The sequence below is a fragment of the Propithecus coquereli genome, unplaced genomic scaffold (genome assembly GCF_000956105.1).
Source record: "Propithecus coquereli isolate 6110/MARCELLA unplaced genomic scaffold, Pcoq_1.0 Scaffold224, whole genome shotgun sequence".
Lineage (NCBI taxonomy): Eukaryota > Metazoa > Chordata > Mammalia > Primates > Indriidae > Propithecus > Propithecus coquereli.
The window spans coordinates 893755-909851 of NW_012147634.1; the positions used below are offsets into that span (position 1 = coordinate 893755).

The following is a 16097-nucleotide window of genomic DNA, read 5'->3' on the forward strand; positions in this document are numbered from 1 at the left end:
TTTTTTTTTTTTTTGCTTAATCCTTTAGAATCCAGAGGCCCTATTGTGCCTTTAAATGTAGCTGACCAAAAGCTTCTTGAAGCCAGTGTACAGTTTCAGAAAAAACAAGGAAAGAACACTATTGATGTCTGGTGGCTTTTTGATGATGGAGGTAAGGTGCTTAAAATACATATTTTTAATAATTTTAAATTTACTGAAGTAGTGAGAACAGTATTAAGAAATGGCATGCACTCTTCACCCCTAGACCCCACTCACATTTGCCAACATTCCCAAAAGAAAAGGGTTAGTTTCAGAATCAGGCACAGCAATTAGTTGTCAGGTCTTCAGTATCCTTCAATGTGGAAGTTGCCTTGTACTTCTTGAGCTTCATGACCTTAAGATTTTTTTAATGTTACAGCCCATTTTGTAGAATGTCACTTAGTTTGGAGTGCTATTTTCTCTTCTATCATAATTTGTTTATGTATTTGTGGCAGAAATATCACAGAAGTTATGCTGTCGACATCTCATTAGGTGGCATCTCATTAGGTGGCATGTGATGTTTTGTCCCATCCTTGGTGACTTTAACTTTGACCACTGAGTAGTGTGGCTTTCACCAGGTCTATCCACTGGAAAGTTACTCCTCCCTTTATAATTACAGGTCTTGGGGGTGGCAGGGGAGGGGAGGAGTTACTTTGAGAGTATTTAAATATTTCATTTTACCTTTACCACTATCTTTAGCATCCATAAATGTTTCTTCCTGAATTTATTGTTATTGTTGTGATTGCCAAATGATAATTTTCCAATCCCATTATTTTTTCCTTGTTTATTAGTTGGCATATTACTATAAGGAAGAGCTTTCTCTTTATTTCTGTCAGGATGGACTCATTGATTCCTGTTTTATTCAGTGGGATGTAATTTGTTACTCTCATTACTTGTTTTGATGTTCCATTTGTCCCATGTTTAGCAGTGGGATCCTCTTCTGTGTCCATTTATCATGTCCAGTCATTCTTTTAGTTACTTTCTGACATGAGACGATGTTACAGGCTCAGTTTGTAGTTTTGTACTTTGCCTACACCAGCTATGGAAGCAACCCTTTATCCAAGGATCGGTGGTTCCTTTTAGTGGAGAATAGTATTTAGAAACAAAGATCAAGGTGTTAGATTTGCTACTAGATATGTTCCCAGGACCACTCAGGACAGAGCTAGGAAATATGCATATATATGTTTGTGTGTGTGTGCGTGGATATAGAGATACTATCAATTCAGCCCAGCTTCTCCCTTTCATATTTCTCATTTCAGTGTTAAACCTGGCTCCCATTAGGGTCACTGAATAGACTCATTTCCTCAGTCCTCCTGTCTGTGACTAGTCTCCCGACTCTGCCAGTCCACGGTCCCATTTGGTGCTCTTCCTCAAATGGACCCAGACTCCACTGGGCCGCCCTCCTTGCCTAGGCCTGCCTAATGGCTCTTTTGACTGAATGAATCATCAAGGAAAGACAGAAAGAATTTTTTATATTGAGTTATAGTGAACATGTTTTTAGAGACTAAATTGAATTAAAAGTTTTTGAATGAGAAATTAGCATTTTATAAATCATTTGTTATATTTTTATAATTCAGGTTTGACCTTATTGATACCTTATCTTCTGACTACCAAGAAAAAGTGGAAAGACTGTAAGATCAGAGTATTCATTGGTGGAAAAATAAACAGAATAGACCATGACCGGAGAGCGTAAGTTCATTTTAAAATTGAAGGGCATTGATCCAGTGGCGCTTCATTATCACAATATAGATTTGATAGGGTAAAAATTAGACAATCCAGAAAATGTCAATCATTTCCTCTTTACTGAAGCTGAAAATTCTACTTAAACATAACTTCATTCTCTTTAATTTAGTCTTCACGTTTAAGTTGTAGGTACTTAATTTTATTTAAATGTGGTATTTTTAACATATTAGCATTTAGAAGGTTCTTCTTAAATTCTTGTGGCATTAAAATATTAAACAGCTGTTTTTCTTTCAGTTGGGGAAGAAAGTACACAAAATTGCATATTATATATGGGATGCATTTTGTAGACTTCTAGACAACAGAAATCGCTGGACGCTGTTGTTATACATCCCCTGCTTTCTGTCTGTCCACAATGCCAGTTCTGGTTTCAGTGCTTCTCTCCTGCACGTTAAGTACCTTTGCCTTGTCTTTGACATTCCTGCATATATTGTACACATCCCTGCCAGTTTCATGCTTGGAAAGCAGAGTTTCAACCGCGTGATTCCTCCACCCAAAATACTCGAACAACTTCTCTGTTACCTACCAGAGAAAGTCTGATTGCTGTAAGGCCTTGACAATATGTTCTCCTATTCCCTTTCCATTTTTATCTCGTATTCCCGCAAATATGCCCTGCCTTACTCTTCTGCGTATTCCCTAAACATGCTGTGAATTCAGGCTTCTTCTTAAGCTCATGTCTGTCCTATAAATATGAATGGCTCTTCACTTGCCTTTCCTATTATCTGTTTAAATACGCCATTCTTTAAAGCCCAGCTCAGTTCTTCTTCATGCTTTCCCTGTTTTTTTCCCCTTTACCCCCTTGACTAGTTGTTATGTTTCCTTCCCCAATCACAATACACTTGATACCTACCACTCCTCACACTCTGGCCTGTATTATATTTTCTTAGTTTGAGTTTTGTGGGCCCTATAATGTTTAGCACATTGTATTTAAGTAAGAACTTAGTATAATAGGTAGATACTGGAATTCAAGTAGGTGTTTATTCATTTCTAATAATGAATTATGCAAGAAATACTAGTAATGAATTTAATAGTTAAACCTGTAGCTTATCTGTTTTCTAATATCTCGTGTCTTAATTTTAAAAACTCATTTGATTGAAAATAAAATTCTCTTTTGTTAATTGCTTTTCTTGTATGTATGTATGTGCACTTCACCTTTTCTATTGTTGCCACCAGTGTTTCATTGCCAAGTATGCTTCCAAAGGGTATTTACTGAAAAATTAGGCTTATTGATGTTCCTTTTCCGTGCCTGTTCCAGTTGCCCTCTTCCCCCACTCCCCCACAAAAAGCTGTGAAATTAATCTGCTCTTGGCTGTATCTTCAGGTTGGCCCACAAAGTCGTATTTGGGCCTTGAGATGGGCATTTCTCTTGGATGGAAGAATAATCTAAAAATAATATCTATCTACTAGTTTTTACTGAAATTCATATACTTACTAATATAATTTGACTAAAATTAGCTTTAAAAATACTAGTTGTCATTCAGACTTCATTTTCAATGTCTTTCTCTGCCTACTCACTATTGGACACCAAGGAGAGATTCAGAGACAGTAAAAGAATGTCACCGTAGTCTCTACTCGGGGATTTAGAAGTCTTCTTGTGAAGGAACAGTGCGAATTAATTCAGGTGGACGCTGTTTAGCACTTTGTAGGCTTTTCCTGTGAACCATGCTCTTCAGGTGGATGGATTCAGCCCAGTATAGAATCAAACTACTTATATGCACCCTTCATGTATCTCAGTGTTTATTCATTTTTGTTATAGGATGGCTACCTTGCTTAGTAAGTTCCGGATAGACTTCTCAGATATTATGGTCCTAGGAGATATCAATACCAAACCAAAGAAAGAAAAGTAAGTTATTGTATAAATTACAAATTTCTGATCCTTTTTTAGTTGGCCTACTTAGACACAAATTCAACTTAAACTAAGTACCTAGAGGTTTTTTTCCTGCTATTAGTTACATGTGAAGTCAATTTTTAAAAATTTAGCACTGATACTTGTCATGCCTATAGCAGATATTAAAGTAAGTCTAAAGAGTTTTCAGTTTTTAGAGAGGATTTCAATCACTACTTTATGTGATTTCTGAAAATTGTTAATGCCACCGATGGTTTATTTCCATCGTCCCTGCCCAAATTGATTATAACCACTCAATCCCTGCTCCAAATACCGATTACTTTCTGCTGTTTTGTTTTATTGCTAAAGTAGGAGAATCTAAGAATTTACCTACAATAATTGCATTTAGAATTCTCCTAGCACAGACTCTTGGAATATTCTACCTGAAAATGGTATACAGAAGTTGTTATAGTTGTATTTATTTTACCAGATATAATTTTAATCATTCTCAGATAAATGTTGAAGAAATGATGAAGCTGATATAAAGAATTTATTTTAAATAGAAAATAGTAAGGTATATCTTTTGAGATTGTAATCAGGGAGAGATTGCTTCTATTATAAAACAATATATAACGTGCTTTATACTAGATTGATACTAAAAAATATTTCTCATATTCATAGGGGATTACAATGCCATTCATGTTCTTTTATTACCTTTTGTCCTAGTAAGGATCTTTGGATCTAGAAATTAATTCTGTATCTTTTAAAATTTTAGTATCTGCCCTTTCCTCCCTTCAAAATGTTCTAGCGTATTTTCTTGCAGTACTTTTATTCATTGGTATTTGAACTGGGAAAGCCTTTGGGTGTATTGAGCAAAGTAGTAGCACAATTTGCATTTTGGCTACTTTGATAAAATTTATTCAAGTTGAGGGTAGTGGGCATAGAAGCAGGGGTAGATAGAGGGAGATCAGCTTTAGCAGTTAAAAACAGCAATTTTATTACACATTGAGTATTCCTTATCCCAAATGCTTGAATTTCAGATTCCTTTGGATTTTGAAATATTTGCATTATACATACTGGTTCAGCATTCCTAATCTGGAAATCTGAAATTCAGAATGCTCCAGTGAGCATTTCTGTTCAGCATCATGTTGATGCTTAGAAAGTTCCAGATTTTGAAGCATTTCAGATTAGGGATACTCAACCTGTGTTGTCAGTATAGTTCTAAATTTCTAATCAGTTTGAGAGGCTAGAAATTGCTATTTTTTAAATAAATCGCCAAAGTGATTGTTATAGCTTGGGTATGGAGGGGAGCATAATAGATGAGAAGCACTAACTTTTCAAGTTAGAATTTAGTGTTCAAGATCTTCTTGTTATGTAATTTAAATAAAGTTAATTGTCATTTTTCTTTCAATTTTTTAAGTATTGTAGCTTTTGATGAAATGATTGAGCCATACAGACTTCACGAAGATGATAAAGAACAAGATGTTGCAGATAAAATGAAAGAAGATGAACCATGGCGAATAACAGATAATGAGCTTGAGCTTTATAAGACCAAGGTTCTTTTCTTCTGCTTCCTTTTCATTAATCTTCTATGTGGTTCTTTAAAATCCTTAAGACATAAATACCAAGAACTGCAATTTGGTATGGAAGGAACCAGTTATAATGGTCTAGAAATGACTTTGTCCTGTTTCATTTCAGACATACCGGCAGATCAGGTTAAATGAACTACTAAAGGAACATTCAAGCACAGCTAATATTATTGTCATGTAAGTAATATCTGTATTAAGATTTTATTGTTGTTCATTTTAGGATGATGTACTTTGAGTTAATTTATAGTCCAAGTACATATCATATAGCACCCATAATGGCTTAGTGGTTATAAGGAGGAAAAAACTTTTTTGAATATACTTTGCTTTAAGCTTTTGGAGAAATCATTTAAGTTAGGAGGAAAGACAAAAACTTTAAGCATTATATGAATCTAAGTAATTCTTTATCATAATAGGTTATTCTGAAACTTTTCTTTTACCCTTCTTCTCATCTTTTCAAAATTACTTAGCTTTGTAAACACCACAACGTAGCCATCAAGCCTTTGTGAGATAGGATGGTCCCATGTTAAAATTTGGATCCTGGACAGCTTGCTTCTTTATGACAATAACCCCAGCAAGTTATTTGGAGGATTAAATTTGAATAGAGATTCCTATCTGAATCCCCACTCCCAGGTTTCCCCACGCACAAACTTCACATATAGATGCATTGCCCTCGAGTTAAATATAGATGCTAATTGCCTACTTTGGCTCTTCCTCTATTAAAGTAGGTTAGCTAGGTATTACTTGAACCCAAATTTTCTCAGTTCTAGAGCCTTTGTCCTTAACAGATAAGGAAAGCTCAGGCCTCCAAAAAACCGTGTCAAGTGATGGAAAAAGTAACTAAAGGATTGTTAGTTTAAAAATAAATATTCAATATATCAGAAAGTTTCAAGTTCTGCTGCTAATCAAATACCTGTAATGGAAGACACTAAAACATAGAAATTTAGAAACTTCACTCTGCATAGCAACTAGCCACTACATTATCATTTAAAAATAGAAACTAAAACTCAGAAAAATAGAGGAAGATAAGAATTTCATTTATCCATGTGTAGCTTCCATTTTCTAAATTCCGATCGAAACATCCCTTTCTCCTAAAAGAATTCTGTTCTCGTGGAAGAAGGGGAATTTGGGATTTAGTGTTAGATACCAAATTATTTTGGTTTATAGAAATATTTATTTGCTGTTCTTAAAGAACAGATTTTTAAAAATCTTTTGTTTACAATTGAAAACATTGGAATAGTAATATGATTGTTTAGTACAGACACACGCTGCATAAAGGCGTTTTGGTCAATGATGGACCGCATCTATGGCAGTGGTCCCTTAAGATTATATAATGATTTTTACAGTGCCTTTTCTATGTTTAGATATACAGATACTTACCATTGTGTTCCAGTTGCCTATAGAATTCAATGCAGTGACATGCCGTACAGATTTGTAGCCTAGGGCCAATAGGCTGTTCCATATAGCCCAGGCATGTAGTCGGCTGTGCCATCTAGGTTGTGTAAGTGCACTATGATGACTGCACGAGGGTGAAATTGCCAAACGACACATTTCTCAGAACACATCCCCATCGTTAAGTGATGCGTGACTGTAGTTGCTATTCCTATGTGGAGAATTTCACCACACTCAGAAGTATTCTAAAATTATGATACGTTATAGTAAATTCTAATTAATTTTATCGTGACTTCATTTATAATTTTTGTTACATTTTACTCTTCTCAAATGTATTGCTCAATTTCCTCTCTGTTTTGGATGCCAGGAGTCTTCCAGTTGCACGAAAAGGTGCTGTGTCTAGTGCTCTCTACATGGCATGGCTAGAAGCTCTATCTAAGGACCTACCACCAATCCTCCTAGTCCGTGGGAATCATCAGAGTGTCCTTACCTTCTATTCCTAAATGTTCTACACAATGGACAGTCCTCCAGAGTGGTACTTCAGTGCCTAGTGAAGTAACTGAAATCTTCAATGACATATTAACATCACAATGGCGAATGGTGACTTTTCTTTCACTATTTCGTTAATTTGAAAGCACACAGGAAAGTTGCTCCATTGCTATGTGTATGGAGACTTCAGTTTTAGTCAATTCCATATCTCAATCTTAGTGAATGGTGATTCTTTCTTGGACTGAAGTTCGTAAGAGTAAAGTTTTCCTTTGCTACTGGAATAGCAATAAAAGTGTGTTATTTTTTGATTGATGAAAGGAGTACAAAAAGCCTTTAGCCTTGAGGTGCCTTCTGAAATTAACCAAATCTCATCCATATATCCTCTTTTATAAATTTATAGAATGTCAGACTTTGCCTTCAGCTATTATTTTTGTTTCTGGTCTCTTCTACCTTAAGACAAAATGGACACTGCTTTTCTTCTTCCATTGACCAATTAGTGTTGAGTACTGTATGTTTTCTATTACTTTGTTAAAGGTATCTGTTAGATGTTAAAGGTGAGAATTAGGGCAGGTTAATGAAAAATGGGGAAAAAATATGGTAATCAAAAAGTGACCCCAAGGTTAGGTTTATATGAGTACTCATAAATGTAGAGCTAAGATAAAAAGTCCCAAAATACCTTTTTAAACCCTTCTGATTGGCTATTGTATCAATCTTCATTATTATTTCTTGAAACCTTAGGGAAGGTTGAGGATTTATCTAATACTTGGAATATACCATGCTGAAAAATTATATGTTGTCATTCTTTAAACAAGATCATTTGTATTTATTTGAAGAGAGATCTGTCCTAATTTAGAATTTTCCTCAAATCTGAGGGACTTTTAAGAAATGCTAACAGATTTTTTTTCTGGAGGAAATTTAGACAAAGCAATGTCATTTAATAGAATATTTCAATAAACACTACGTGGAATTTCACTGTCCTGTACCATCCTTTATAAATCATTAAAATAATGTTTCATCAAATGGTTAAATGGACCACTGGTTTCTTAGTGAAATGTTTTTAGGCTTGCTTCATTCAATTGTCAAATACACTTAGTCTTAATACACTCAGGTTTGAACAGATTATTCTGAACATTTAAATTTAATCCATTCTTAATACTTTAAAACTTTTATGTTAATAAAAACTGCCAGTTTGTGCTTTTGAAATGTCTGTTTTGACATCACAGTCTACTAGTACAATTTTGACAGTGCATATGTACTGTTACTAAAAGCTTTATATACAATTATTAATGTGAAGTTTTTCATTTTTTATTCAAGGAAGGATTTCCTAAAAACATTTCAAGGGATTTATGTCTACATATCTGTATATGTGTGTGTGTATATGTATATGCATACACAGATGCATATGTGTATATATAATGAAATTTATGTTGTGTTTTGCATTTTACAGTGATCAAGATTCATTAGATTAAATTATTTTTTGTTTAGTAAACATGAGTTCAAAGTCAGATTGATGGACATGGTTTCACGGAGAACAAGGCAGCCATTTGAAGGGCATGCTGTCATTCACACAGTTGCCAGTTAAAGATGGAGAACATTTCCATCTAGAATGCTGTTTGCTGGATGCGTTGGGATAAGTTTCCATGGTGTAGAATTTACGCAAGTTTCATGAATCTTGATAGAAATCTTTAAAATTATTCTTTTCAATGGTGCAGTATTTTGCTGCATGAGTATGAATTCAATTAATGTAAATTGGAGATCTGATAATTTTGAATTCAGAATATTAAGAAAATGAAGTAACCGATTTTCTAAAAATTCTTTTCTACATTATAACTCAGCATTGTTCCATTTATTGCAGGTTTTGCAGTGTTTGGGGGGGAAAGATAGTAGAAATATATTCAGTAAACAATATCATGTGTGAACTTTTAAAATGGATTATAGGGCATGGACTGAGTGCTGCTATCTTGATATGTGCACAGGTACACTTACTTTTTTTTTTTTTTTTTTAAGTTTTTCCCATTCAGGAAAACATCATTGTGATCTATACTACAGGAACCAAATGTCATGTGTTATACATGTGTGTATAAAGTACATAAAATATATCTAAATATGCATAATGTGGGGAGGGTAATATTGTCTGTGAAATAATGTAAGAAGCTTTTCACTTAAAAAAAATTGTATTAATTTCACTTAACACTAGACACCAGGTCAAAAGTTTCAAGGTTGTTGTAGTGCTCTAATAAATTTCAATGATTAATTCTTAGAGATGCTAGCTAGTGTTGAAGCTGTTGTACCTTATTTATGCTGAATTTTGATTATTTTAATGCCAAATTTTTTTTAGTTCTAATCATTGGTGATAACTTGGAAATAAATAATTACACAATGGTATTTGACAGTTCATTATTCCTAATAGGTAAGAATTCAGTGGGTTTAGAGAGAATGGTGGTGTTAAGCTGATTATTAACGGTTACTGAAATCAAATATTTATTTGTTACATTATTTCATTTGTATTTTAGGTTTCCTTTTGCATTCTTTTTATATGCTTTCTGACATTACATATTTTTAGACTGTGGAAATAATTTAAAGATTTGAGCTCTGGTGGATGATTATCTACTAAGTTTGAAAATGTAATATTTTGATAATACTGTACTATAACTGTCACACAAATGCTTTTCTAATGTTTTAACCTTGAGAATTGCAGTTGCTGCTTTGTACAGAAGTTGCTGCAATAAAGGAAGTGGATTCATTAAACTATTTTATGTCTGCTCTTATTTTATCTTTTTTATAAATCTATGCCAACTTCATAAACTTAATACCATTTAGGCAACTATTTCATTGGTGTCTGAGTTTTTAAAATAGATTTTACTTTAATATTCATGCCTTGGAAAAGTTGTTTGAAATCATTCATTATCCCTAAGCCTTTGGAATAATCACTATTGACATTAACAGTGTGACTGAACAGTGTAAGATGCAGATCATTGATTTTTTTTTTTTTTAATGACTTAGCTTTTCTGATTCTGCTTTATCTGTGGGCCAAAATCCTTCATTTATAAATGAGGAAACTAGAAGATTAAAAAGGATTCATAGTCCCTGAATATAATCTGATTCTTTTCTTTCAGAGATTTTTGGCTAAGCTGATTTACAGTTTTACAAAGCATTTTCACTTTCTCATTTGAACATTACAGTAGGGACATCGTATATGTAGGACAGTCAGTTTATCTCTTTTACTCTTGAGAAAGCAGCTTGGCGCAGCTTAGGGGGTTTCCCAAGGCCACGTGGTGAATCGCAGAGGAAGCGGGCCTTGAGCCCAGTTCTTTTGTCCTTTACACATTTACTGCCGCCTGGTCCGTAAGATCGACGGCTGGGATAGACGGGTCTTTTTCAACTTAGTCATCCTTGTCTTTCCAGCAAGTATGTGCTCAGGTAATACAAATTACAGTTAGAAATATAGATTAGCTATAGGATGCTTTAATGGGTCTGAAATTAAATGTGAATGTCCATTGTATGATCTGTGCTTCTTGCATGTTGTCAAATAAGCTACTATGTAGGCCAGTTTACTTATTTCTTTGGGTAGTTAAAAGGGAATTCAAAGACATCTATGAATGTGACATTTTCTAATGTCATACTATTCATTAGTTTTCAAAACAGGAATGTAATTAATCTTTGAGGCAGCAGGGGTTTTTTTTTTGTTTTTTTTTGGTTTTTTTGTTTTGGTTCATTTCACTAGAAGAAAAGACAAATGCATTTGATATGCTTCCCTCTTTATATACCGATAGGATGTTTGTAGGGTCAAAGCAAATAGATGGTAATTTAATGTTTAATTTTTGGGGTAAAGATAGCACAAGTCCTAGGACATACTCCATAGAAAGTACTATTTAGTTTATCTAGTTCAAATAGTAAATACATGAAATGTGTCAGTGGGTTAACCAATTTGACATACTCTTTTTTGGGAGTACACTAACTAAAGATCTAAGTTTCATTGCCCTTTATAGAATACGGTGGCAACGGTCACAGGATTATTTTATGTGTGATAGGCATTTCAGATAGTCTATTAAATATTAGCTTTAAGAACTTCAGCCCATTTTTCCCCCTTTGAATCTACCACTGAATGTTGTTAGACAAGGTAAAAAGTTTGAAGCTATTGTTTTAGGGAAAACACGAATGCCTCTGAATTTGTCACTTTCTGTGGCTACTGTCCTCACAGATCAGGAACTCATTCCCCAAAATAAGAGTGCATTGTCAACACATATCCTTTGTTCCACTATTCTAAGATATGAATATAAATTACCAGTATATTCTACCCATAGCTACAAATGAAAATAAGGTTATTTTTTTGTTCCACAAAACAGGATCAGTGATCCATGGATATTGAATAGAAAAACCTGACTCTGTGCTTGTCAGAATTTCATTAGCATACTGCTGAAGCTTTGAGGTGGAGAATTGTGGAGATTTTGTCCTGGACGAGTTAACTTAGTCTAAAGAAGGGAAGTAGTTTATCAGATAATTTTATATCCAGCTCTCATATCTCTAATAGCAGATACAGCAAAAAGAATTAAAATTAGGCAGTGTTTATATTTTTTATTTACATAATAAGGTACACATAAGATATGAACTCTTACAGGATATGATTATACTTGCTCTTTTGTATTCTAAATAAAATTAAGCTTCAATTAAGCCATTTTTGAAGGAGGTAGTCACAACTTGAAAAGGAACAATCTATAGGTGTTTATCTGAATAACCAATAAGCCACAGGTTATTTTTATGTTTGTAATTTTGCTTAAGCCATGAAAAGTCTCCTTTGAGTTCCTAAAAAATTAATTAAGAAATTTGGAAGATATTAAATAACAAGGACAATTTTGGAAGTAGGGTAGGTGGTGGCAGTGAGATAGGAAAGTTATGCTCCAAGAAGAGGTTCATGGATTGCAAAAGATTTGCATTTTTATTTGTTAAAAGACTTACAGTCATATTTCCTTTTGAGAAATAGTGAATTATGAAGAATGGAAGTCTGGTTTTTCTGAATTTTTAAATCTCTTGACAAAAACAGCATCTTCTATTAGCTACATGGTACCACTCTCAGAGCTATAACCTACGTCTGGCAGGTAGTCTATTCTCTGTGGTTTTTCCATCAGTAAAGATAATCCTTTGCTTACTATCCATGCACCTGTGAGTTTAGTAGTATTGACGTAAATTTCACACTTGCGTTTTTTTCCCAGAAAGTTCATGGTGAGGAAGCACAGGTGTGTTATGCCTTGAAACACTGAACAGTGGTTCTCAAACTTCAGTGTGTATAGAATGAACCACAGGGCTTGTGAAAACATACTTTACTCCTACCACTTAATCTCTGTTCTAAGTGAAATTCTTCTCCTTTACATACGCTGCTTTTCAGTTATGGTTGCTTTCGTTCATTCTTCCATGGTTTACACATATTTCCATCTCTTCTCATATTAGCTGTGAATTCAAATAATTACCTCCTTTCCAGATTCTTCAGTGTTTTCCTTTCATATTGGTTAGGTCTTTGTCAGCTGCAGGAATAGAACCCAAAGCAGGCTAACAGAAAAAGGAAATCTAGGAAGGCATCTGAGTTTAGGGACTCAGAACAATGTCATTAGGGCTCTGTCTATGTCTTTCATTGTCTCTGGTTTGCCTCTCCAGGCTTGATTTGATGCTTCAAGTAGACTGTCACCACCTCGTGTGCTCTGTGGCTTCTGGGAAAAAAATCATAGTCCAAGCAACAACTGCAGTAAAAAAGGTGGTATGTCTCAAATTTGGGCAGAAATGACTAGGGAAGGGCCCCAGTGGGCTCAGTTTGGGAAATGTGATCCCCTGATTCAGCTGTCATTGATTAGGCATGAATCTTTGCCCATTTGACATGCAGTGAATTCTCTTTTAAAAAAAAAAGTGGATTTTATTATTAAAAATAAGAAGAGGAGGAGGCTGGGAAGACTAAAGCAATAGGTATCCCAGGATTGCCCTAAATAATAATGCTGCCCCACGTTTCACTGAAAATCAGAAAACCCTAAGCCATTTGCCTCCTGTGGAGGTCCGTAGTAATAGGTTACAGGGACTTGGGGTCTAAGTCCAGCACCGTTATGATGATCAGGTCCAGGTGTGGCTCCTCATCCCGCAACCTACGAATGGCCAAATAATATTTTTACCCCTAATTCTCCTTACGGTGACTGATGTTTATTGAATGCCTCTGTGTACCAGATACTTGGCATGTTTTGTCTCATTTGATCTTCACAGTTACGAGGTAGATTCTGTGATCTCCATTTCTCAGATGGGAACACAGGAGTAGATCCAGGTCACATAGTGCAAAGCCAGGGTCCAGATTCAGGGAGGGTAACCGAACCCCATGCTCTTAACCACTCAGCTAGACTGCTCCCAGTCTACCTATAATTAATTATGGAGAGAAAACAGGAAATCACTATGAGAACATTTATTTGGAAAAGGAGAGAAGTGAGTTCCATGGTTGGCCACTGCTTGCCTGGGTTCTCCCTGCGGTCATCCTCTCACTCATTAGTCTTCCATGGCTGCGTGCAAGGATTTCCCTTCTAACGGTTGTTGCTGGGGGCCCAGGGATCTGAGGACTACTCTAGAGAAGTCTCAGAATCTTGTTCCCAGGCTAGAGGTTTCTCTGGTAACACTCAACTTGCCAGCTGCTAGTTGATGTGACTGAGTATTTTAGGGCTGGTAAGCAACCCCAGCAACCTTGGAAGCCTGATCCTTGATCTGAACTCTGCTCTTGTATTTTCTTTCTCTTAGCAACATAATCCATTCTCTAATCCTCAATTCATTGGCTGCAATGACCTGGCAGAGAGTCTCTTCCCCGGCCCAGGCTGTATCCCAGTCTGTGCTTTACGATGGCGGTGATTTCGACTGTGGAGTTGCAATTTGGGCAAAGTTACATTCTAAAGTCATCACAGGAAGTCAACATTGCACTTGAAAATCACTTATCACTCTAGAATTACACAGTTTCTCAATGAGTCTAGCAAGTTTTTCCTGCCATCATTTCTTAAATTGTGTACCAGCTAAAATAGCTTGCAGTTAGGAACATATTGTTCAAATAATACATTCAGTAAATACTAGGGTTCCACAAGGAGGGCCCAGTACCACTGACAGGAATGGAAAGTTCATCGCCCTCATGTTTTCCTTCAGCACAAATGGAAGCACTGGAGTGTTTTAGTTGTCATTGTCTTCACAACCTCGCTACCACCACCTTCCAACAGAATGTGTGTAATTCAATCTAGGTCATGTACATTGCAACTGTACTGGTTACTTTTGCCCAGAATGGCGTGCAGAGCGGGAGGGCACTGTCAGGTGTCTCCCAGATCTCAGCCTCCTTTCTGGTCCTGATCCTGTCCATGCTTTAGAATCTACCCTTTACTCCTTTGGATTAAGACCAAGAATTGGGATTTGAAATGCTGAAAGTCATTTGATTGTTTAATCTCATCCAGGTACGTTTTCTAGCTGCAGAAGAAAGAGCTTTTTCTTTTTTTCTTTAGCAAAACTACCTGTGTTCCCCCTTTCTACTTTCACAAGGGCCTAGCTAGAAAAGTATACCCTTTTTTACACAACACTTGTTGAATCCTCCAAAAACAGCCAACAGCACATCAAACTATTATTTTCCAAAAGTTAAATACATGAGCATACAAACAGAGTAAATAAGTTAAAGATTATGCTCAACCCTTTTGTAAGAGAATCAGTAAGTTGGCAAAACTGGCTCAAAGAAGAATTAGAGGATTGGGATTTATGTCTTTCTCTAGGAAAGGCATTTTCAATTGTTTGCTGAGGTAGACACAGATCCTGAGCTTTAGGGTTATCTTTTGACTGGACAGAAAATGTTTACATCTCCAACAGAGTAAAACATGTAGCTTCTTAGGGCCTAAGCCCTTGATGGTAAATATCAAAGTCCAACCCTTACACCAGCAGTTCCTCAAATGCAACGTGGGGGCTCCAGGAGAATACGGAGGCCCTTTCTGGGGTTCTGCCAAGTCAAAGCTATTTTCATAATATTAAGATGTTAGTTGCCTTTTCACTCATTCTCTCTCAAGTGTACAGTGGTGTTTTCCAGAGGTCACAGGCCGTGAGGACATCTTTGCTCCAGGGGCTAATGGAACCTGTGAAACAACGTGGTGATCCATCTGTCCTCTGCTAACTGAACACTGAGGGAGATTGTTCTGTGCAGAACCATGCCTAGCTCCTTCATAGTAATAGTTTTTGAAAAGTGTACTTTTTATATATATGTATGTTTTGTATTTACATGTATTGGATTTGTTATTTTTAATTATAATAAACATTTTTAAAATGTGTTTTGACATCTAATGCGATATATTGATAGGTCTGACACACACACACACACACACACACAAAGATATTTTAATTTTTAAAAGGGTGTTGAGACCAAAAATGCTGCTGCGCTAGGCACGTAACCCTCAGGCGAGTCTGTTAAAGGGGCCGCCATGTGAAACTGAGAGGATGTGCCACAGCCTTGTCCTCTTCCCAGTTTTAAGTGTTTTTTTTCTCAATGAGGACCTGACGTCTGATGCTTTTCTTCCAAGCCCCCCCAAAGCTCCAGACTCAGTGGGCATGTGGTCTGAGCTGGAAGATAACAGTGGTAAAAGCCTCATCAGCATTTTGCTACCACCTAAAAAGGCGGCTTCTTCCCAAAGCCCCATTTCCAGGTAGCAGTTTTAGAATGAGTGGAAGAGATGGCGTTGACTGGAAGGAAATGGAAGAGGGCATAGATTCGAAAGAATTGAACCCCTGGGCTTCAGGAAGGAGAGGAGCAGCGTCCTCCGAAGGGCAGTGGGATAAGGGGTCCACCCTGGTCGCAGGACGTAAGGGGCTTCATTCTCCGTAGAGATTTTTTTTTAAGTAAAACTGTCTAAAAGTCAGTCTGCTTTTATTATTGCCATGCTTCACAATTCTAAAACACTAGAGCAAAGGGAACCCCTTCGCCACACCCCAGTTCCCGCAGAAGTCTTGAGGAATCCAGGAAACTCGGTACCAGAGGCTGCCCTACAACCCTGTGTAGCTTCACGCAGGATTCA

At 36.1% G+C, this 16097-nt stretch overlaps 1 protein-coding gene across 1 annotated transcript in view; it reads left to right on the forward strand.

Moving 5' to 3' along the window:
• SLC12A2 (solute carrier family 12 (sodium/potassium/chloride transporter), member 2) overlaps window positions 1–7064 on the forward strand; it is a 92022-nt gene extending 84958 nt beyond the window's left edge. Inside the window, exons 23-28 of the mRNA XM_012645036.1 lie at window positions 29–151; window positions 1596–1707; window positions 3515–3601; window positions 5004–5139; window positions 5282–5349; window positions 6929–7064. Coding sequence (XP_012500490.1) covers window positions 29–151; window positions 1596–1707; window positions 3515–3601; window positions 5004–5139; window positions 5282–5349; window positions 6929–7064 — 662 coding nt within the window. The remainder of the gene's footprint in view (window positions 1–28; window positions 152–1595; window positions 1708–3514; window positions 3602–5003; window positions 5140–5281; window positions 5350–6928) is intronic.
• The last annotated feature ends 9033 nt before the right edge of the window (window positions 7065–16097 follow it).